Source organism: Dendrobium catenatum, unplaced genomic scaffold (assembly GCF_001605985.2).
Source record: "Dendrobium catenatum unplaced genomic scaffold, ASM160598v2 fragScaff_scaffold_0, whole genome shotgun sequence".
NCBI classification, from domain to species: domain Eukaryota; kingdom Viridiplantae; phylum Streptophyta; class Magnoliopsida; order Asparagales; family Orchidaceae; genus Dendrobium; species Dendrobium catenatum.
Genome location: NW_021318462.1, coordinates 1,030,377 through 1,038,317, shown reverse-complemented (window position 1 = coordinate 1,038,317; position 7,941 = coordinate 1,030,377). Strand labels below are relative to the sequence as shown.

The window sequence follows — 7,941 nt, the reverse complement described above, 5'->3', positions numbered from 1 at the left end:
ACTGCTCTCTCTCTCTCTCTCTCTCTGCTTCTCTGAGATCGGGATCAGGCTCGACGGGAGGAGGCGTCGGCGAGCTGGACGTCGTGGAAGTGAAAGAGTAGGAGCGGAGGCTTCGGTTTGGAGAAGGAAGAAGGGTCGTGAGAGGGGGAGGAGATCACGTCGGATGTGGGGAGAAGAGTTGTGGACTTGCGAATGGGAGAGAGCCGAGAGCCTTCGCGTTGGTGCGGTATTTAATGACGCGAGCAGTCATTCGATCGAGGCAACGTCGCGAGATTTCGGCAGATTTCAAGGAGAAATGACGCAGACGGCGCCGATCAACAGGATTTACGGAGGATTTCGGGCAGATTTTGGGGACTCAACGATTTATAGGTATGCACGTTGGATTTTTTTTTTTTTTTCTCTTTTTTGCTCTTTTGGATTTGATCCAGAGGTCAACAGCAAGTCTTCACATGCTAGCCCTACATCAAATATAGTTCCAGTCCACCTAATACATACCTTAAAATAAAATAGCTAAACCCGGTCTATCATACTAAAAGAACAAAATAAAGTAAAGAACATTACATATTTGTAGACCACTTATTTATGTTACCAAGCTTGACTATTTTGGAGTTCCTTCTTCTCGTTGAGTAGACTGATGATTGTTGGTTGGTCTTTCATGTTGGTAAGCCCATTCTTCACAATTTTCTTGAACCATTTTAGAATCCAATGAAATATATTGATGTTTAACAAATGGGCATTATAATACTGATATAGGACATGTCATGTAGAATCTTCATGCAGGTCTCAGCCAGAACAGTTGAAAATTGAGAATTCATAAAGCTACCCTAAATGGCTAATGATGATGATTACGAGCTAGCTGTTGAATTCAATGTAAGATGGAAAAAAGCAAAAAATGTTTCCAAGGCCATCAAATTATCTTTTACAAAACACTTTACCATAAATCATATCGGATCTTGCATCTATCATCTAAATAAGCAACGAAGATCAGCTTTTTTTTTTTTACAATAAGCATTAAGATCAATATTTTTGCTTTAAACACTGTTGTACTAAAAAATATGTTTATTCTGGGTAACTTGACCGACATACAGAGCATTTCAAACCCTATAATTACTATTGCAAACAACTAGATATCAAACATTTAGCTAAACACTCGATCAAGCATCCATATACTTTAATATGGTACCTTTAATAAAGAAAACCACTTATTGACATTGAAAGACCCAAATATCACCTAAAATGATAGAAGCGTGGATATATTTAGAGGAAAAATAGTATGAATCTATATAGAAAAATGCCTTTAAGCATCTGTAAAAAAAGGGAAGATAAAGCATACCTCTTTGCCAAGCTGTACCATTCTGTCAGCAAGACGACGAACTTCCTTTGCCTTGCATGAAGAAGATTTGAAGTAAAAGTCCAAACATGAACAAGTGTAAGAAAAAAAAACTTTCTTTCCTTACAATATTACTCGTTAAACCAAACAATAAATCAATGCCCTAGAAAACGGATGACCATTATAAGTGACAAAATCCCAACCCAACTCAATGCCAAAAATAGAAAAATGAAATAAAATAAAATGCTACCTTGGCCACTGTTGTCTCAATCCGTTCATGCCTAACTAGTTGTGACACCATAGTTCTGTAGGAAGAACAGGTCAAATCAATAAGAAATCACAAGGAGGCAAGGAGCTGGATAAAATGGGGAGGAAAAGTCTGTTCACAGACAGAGCAGACCTGAGCATTGACATGCGATGGGCCGCCGGACGGCCAAGCTTCCTAAACTTGGTCATGCCCTGTAGAAAAAGAGGGTTTAGAGACTAAAAAGTCCAACCTTCTAGGATTAGCTCAATTTGGATCTGCTTTGGAATGAACCAGTCCTGCACAAACACAGACCATATGAGTTTGAAGCTAGGTTTCCATCAATTAAGCATGGTTGACTTAAGGGTGAGGTTGGGGTTGTTGATGCTACCTGTAAAATCAACCATGAAAATATTGTACATAGAGTTATGTTTTGAAGCAGTTGCTTTTGAAATTGTTTCTATTGTTTCAAAAACCTTGGTGTTTGCGTGTTGTTTATAAATTAGACATCTATATAATATTTACATGACTGCTTTTGATGCAACATAAAAACAAACTTTGTTCTAGGAATGCAAATAAAACACACTTACTTTTTCATTTACATAAACCTTAAAAAACACATACAAACACAATAATAAAGCAATACTAACACAACTTACTACTTATAATAGAATAAGACACGACACAACTTAAAACTTATAATAGTTTTAGAGAAGAAATATACATGTGGAATGAAAACCATGAAGAGAAGAATAGATAGAAGTCCAAGGCAAAATATAAGAATGATAGCGAGAAGAAAATAGCTCGCAAGCTAGAAAAAACTCGCAGGTTTTGAATGATCACATTCCAAAAATTCTTCAAAGTCCCTCACTCTTCACAAAGGAAATCAGCCCCAATTTATAGGAGAAATAAGAGTGAATAGCATTTAATAGATCACATAAATGTGATCCCCAAAATAGCCGCTAAAAACCACAAAAACATCCCACATTTAAAGCCAACTGCATAGGAATCAACAAAGAGGAAACCCAGCAACCACAATAAGGAAAACGAGCAGCCAACAACATGAAAACAACAGGACAATAGCATGGGGAAAACAACCAGCATAGAAAAAACCAGCAGCACTTAGGGAAGACCAAACAATAGTTAGGGAAGACCAAATAGTACTTAGGGAAGATCAAACAACACTTAGGGAAACCAAACAACAGCAGGTACACGAAAAGACAACAAAGAGAGGTAGCTGGGAAACCGAGGGGCCAACAGTGAAAACAAAGGGTCAAAAGAAAAAAAATGAAAAGTCACTGGAGAAAGAAAGCTGGAAACACAAGTAGAAAATAAAAAAAACATAAAATGACAACTCTTGACTGCATTTACTCTCCCGTGGTGGAAGAATCTCATCTCCTGATGAGAGAGTTTCAGTAACGCGCTAGTAGATATCAGGATGAAGAATCTGCAACTTTTTAGCTTCAACTCAAGAAGAATCAAACAAAGGATGTCCCCTTCATTTAACCCAGAATCATCGTTGCACACCTTGTCTTGTCTGATAGTATGAATGTCCATAACATCTTCAACAAGATCATCAATTAGTTCATCTTCATTTGTAATAAGATCAACAACTTTGTGCAAAATAATATTTCAAAATTTCTCCAGAATCTTCACCTTTTTTGCATAAAAATACTCCCTCTCAGCATCCTTCAATAGAATGTCGTATTTCCTTCTTATCTTATCTTTTTCTTGTACAAACTCTGACTAAAGTAACAGTTTTTTATTTTTATACTTCTCATTACATAAATACTGTTGTCTTTGTAAACTGAGTATTTCATTCTGAATTGGATATATACAAATTGCTTGAGGCAGAACCCATTCTATTGATGAAAAGTTATTCTTTGGAATCAGCTAAATAGATGGCTGACTTTTTAAAATTGCGAGCTCAAATACATCTTGAATTGGAACTTCAACTTGTTGATTGTTTTTATTGTACTTTTTTTTAAGAAAAAGGAAGACTCACCCGACAAGCTAAAGCTCTGATACTAAATTAATGCAACCTAGCTCTCTGATACCAAATTGATGCCGCCCAAAAATAGACTTTGCTCTAGGAATGCAAATAAAAACACACTTCTTTTTCATTCACATAAACCTTAAATAACACAAACAAACACAACAATAAAGCAGCACAAACACCACTCACTACTTATAATAGAACAAGAAATGATAACTTAAAACTTACAATAGTTTTAGAGAAGAAAGATACAGGTGTAATGGAAACCGTTGAGATAAAAATAGATAGAAGTCCAAGATGAAATATTAGAAGGATATGGAGAAGAAGATAGCTCACAAGCTAGGAAAAACCAGCAGGTTTTGAATGATCACATTCTAAAAATTCTTCAAAGTCCCTAACTCTTCACAAAGGAAATCAACCACAATTTATAGTAGAAATAAGAGGGAATAATATTTAATAGATCACATAAATGTGCCACCAAAACAACAACTAAAAACCCCCAAAACAACCCACATTTAAAGTCTCCTGCATAGAAATCAGCAAAAAGGAAACCGAGCCACCACAATAGAGAAAACGAGCAGCCAACAACAGGAAAATAGCAGTACAATAACATGGGGGAAAACAACCAGCATAGGGAAAGACAACAACACTTAGGAAAGACAAAACAATACTTAGGAGGACCAAACAACACTTAGGAAAAACCAAACAACATTTAGGGAAGACCAAACAACACTTATGGAAGACCAAAAAACATGATGCGGACATCGGCCAGAAGATCTGGCGCATCTATCACAGGAGGCGTCGTAAATCGACGGCTCTAATTTAAGTTGTCATTTATGAATTATTTTCTGCATTTTAGTTTCTATTTTATGTTATTTCTTGTTTTACCCCCAGGTTAATTTATTTGAGTGTTGTAGCCCAAGGGGCAATTTTGTAATTTTTATTTTCTCATGTTGTGGCCTATATATAGGGCCTTTAGCTATTGTAATAGGATGGTTAATTTGATATGAAAATTTTGTGTTTTTCACACTTGTGTTCTTCTTGTGAGAGAGCGTTAGTGAGTGGAATCAAAGTCTTCACCAGCCGCAGGATGGGTCCGGGCTCGTGATTTGATATCCCTTGGAGAGGGAAATTGTATCACCCACCAACCTTGGAGACGGCCGGGTTCGTGGTTTTATTCTTTTTCGTTATCTTTTTATTTTCTCCTTGTCGACATCCCCATCCTCCACCCAAGCCACCGGCCACCTCTTCACAATCCCGCCGGCCACCTCTTCACAACCCGCCGACCACCTCCCTTCATCATCCCATTGAAGTTTCCTAATTTAGGCTTGAATGAATTTGAAAATAGTTTGAAATTCAAACTCAATTGATTTGAAATTCAAATAAACCTTCCTAAATTCCCTATCCTATTTTAGGAAACTTTTTGAATTCATGCCTAATTAAATTTTAATTAAGAAAGGATTGAAGCAAATCTTTCCAATCTCATGCATTTAAATTAGGAAGCTTTTATTTGCTCTCACCAAATCCCTCTTTGACCATGCATGCCGCCAGCCCCTAGGTGGGTAAATTAGGAGTTATTTCCTAATTACTTAATAACCTCTCTTTCCCTCATTAACTCCCCAAATTAAGCCCCTTTCAATTCAAATTTCATGACATTTGAATTTTGAATTCTTTCCAAATGACTTGTTCTTAAATTAGGAAACGTTCCTAATCTTTTAAATATGAAATCAGTTTTCAGATTTAATCAAATAGTTAATTGATTGGTTGGGCCCACCTCTAATTTAAATTCAATTAAATTCTATCCTTCCATCCCCCTTTGGATCGGCCCCTCTCCCTCCCCCTTTCCTTTTATTTCTTACCTTAATTAAGAAATCAATTAGTTAAGATTTAATCTCTTATTCTCCCCCTTCCTGGCCCGTAACTTTGCTTTCCAAACCTGTTCCTAAGTAAATTCCTTGGCTGTTTGAGATTCCAGCAAAGGAATTTTATCCCCTGCTGGCCGAACTCCTCCCCAAGGCTTAGGATATAAATTCTTTTTCCTCCCACCACCTCATACGGGCTGGCCCCTTGCTGAATTTTTTTTTTCTAAAATCCCGATTTCATTGCTTCTCTCAATTAGGCTCTCAAACAACTGAAATCTGAAACTTTTCAGATTTTCTTTGAGGGTGGGCTCTCATCTTTTTCACAATCTTAAGAGAATATTTCAGATTTTGGAGAGAAGATCCTCTCCGTAGCAAAGCCGCATTTCTATCCTGCATCACAACACTTATGGAAGACCAAACAGTAGCAAGTATACGAGAAAACATCAAAGAAATAAGTGGACAACAGGGAAACTGAAAGATAGCTGGGAAACCGAGGGGCTGATAGGGAAAACGAAGGATCAACAAAAAAATCTGAATAGTCATTGAAGAAAGATAGCTAAAAACACAAGTAGAAAATAAAGAAAATATAAAATGGCAACTCTTGACTGCATCGACTTTTAATTAAATGTATGAAATTCCATGTTCAAATTTGAATGTCATGAAAGTCCATAAATTTATTTAAACATCCTTACTTATAAACATTGCACGATGCCCACAAAAAAAAAATTACTCACTTGTTTTTCTTTTATAATGCATTTCACGAACTTTAACAATAATAATACCCAATCCTAAGCATATTATAGATGCAAGAAAAAGTAGTTTCCAATCCACTTTTGATACACTTTTATTAGAATAATAATTTCCAAATTTCTCAACTAGGCGGTTGGAGCAACTCATCCCTTTGTTTTCTAATTCCAGAACATGTTTGATGTATTTTAGTGAAAGACTGAAAATTCAAAAGAGGAGAACAATTCCATCATATGCATATCGAAAATCATTTTTAAAAACCTTTAAATCCTTGAAACTTTTTCCTAACTTCCATTCTAATCATCTTATAATTTAATAACATCGTATAATTGAATAAGAAAGGTCCAGAATCGCAAGAAAACAATAATATCTAATATATTATAAACTTCATGCTTATTTGACATTTCTAAAAAGAAAATTGGTTGATCTCAAATCTTAAACCTGGTAAGCTTCCTTATAAATCTACAAAAACTGAACTGATGTGAATTCTCTAACTGTGCAATAGCAACCATGATGGTTAATTTACTGCATTATCCTCCCTTAAAATGGTATGATGCATAAAATCAGATTAGAAATTGATAAAGCTGGTGCCTCATTGATAGAAATATGAGGAATAAGTTTGTGGTTATTGAATTGAAGATGGGCTACAGTAAAATAAGGTTTGCAGTTCTCTGTATTTCTCAAAGCAATCACTCAAAACTCCTATTAAATTCAAAGCGACGAAAAAACAGAACATAACAATCAAACAGTTAAACTAAAGGAAAGAGAAATGAGAAGAAACTCAGAGACGGCCTGCTTAAGCTGAAAATGAATCCAGAGATAAGAAATGGTTGCTCCCAAAGATTTCCAAAAAAAAAAAAAAAAAGAATTTTTAAGCCTAATTTCAAGATAGAAAATACTATGGTTTGTCTTGAGAAGTTTTAGGAGGATTTACCTAGCAGATAGTCGAATTTTCGCTCAGCTCCTTGATTATCCTTGTCGCATAGAGAAGCAGAACAGAAGCGCAGGAAAACCTGTCGCGGGCGAACAATGGTTAGGGCTTTAAAGGTAAAATGGTAAATAAGCTCATTTAAGTAAAATGGGAAACTTAAAAATATCAAATAAATTTGAGAATAAATAATATCTACAATGAGCTATTTGGTTGAATATTAAAAAAATATAAATTACATGCAAGAATTATTTTGTTTGATATAAATTAATGCATTAAAATATACTTTTGATCATTTGTATGCTTAGAACTTCAAATGAATTAATGTCTTATAAGTTGCTCATGATAACTTAGGCTTCATTTGGAATGAATTTCTTACTATTTTGTAAAGCAGTTTTTTAGTATAAAAATTTTATGTTTTATGTTAGAAAATTGCTTTGAGAATTAATAAGAAAGTCGTCCCAAATAATGCTTTAATAAGAGCTCATTTATTAATTAAATAATCATATATATTGAATATTTTTATAAATATTCAATTGATATTGAAAAATTTTAACTTTATCGACTTTTGATTAGCTTATAACCATTTAAAGAAAAAAAAAATAAAATTACATGATTATATGAGAACCTTATTAATTATATTAAAATGCTTATGTTCATGAATACATGATATTTGTTTGTGCTATTTAAAATTGCTTATTTGTTTAATATTTAATTAAACTAGAATCTTATTCTTAGGCCAATGTACTAGTTATTAAAAGACACACTAATACTTATTTAGTTTAATTAACAAGTCATTAAATAATATTGCTCATTAATCAGGTCAATAAGGCT

At 34.5% G+C, this 7,941-nt stretch overlaps 1 protein-coding gene across 3 annotated transcripts in view; it reads right to left on the bottom strand.

Annotated features, from left to right (window-relative positions):
• Positions 1–7,249, bottom strand: part of LOC110093967 (50S ribosomal protein L17) — a 25,365-nt gene extending 18,116 nt beyond the window's left edge. For 2 of the 3 annotated variants that reach the window (XM_020819042.2, XM_028693305.1), the window contains exons 1-4: positions 7,114–7,249; positions 1,731–1,873; positions 1,581–1,635; positions 1,334–1,384 (exon numbers count right to left, since the gene is read on the bottom strand). In XM_020819042.2, coding sequence (XP_020674701.1) covers positions 1,334–1,384; positions 1,581–1,635; positions 1,731–1,786 — 162 coding nt within the window. In that variant the 5' untranslated portion in view covers positions 1,787–1,873; positions 7,114–7,249. The remainder of the gene's footprint in view (positions 1–1,333; positions 1,385–1,580; positions 1,636–1,730; positions 1,874–7,113) is intronic. The other variant, XM_020819043.2, reaches the window with a different exon arrangement.
• Between the last annotated feature and the right edge of the window lie 692 nt (positions 7,250–7,941).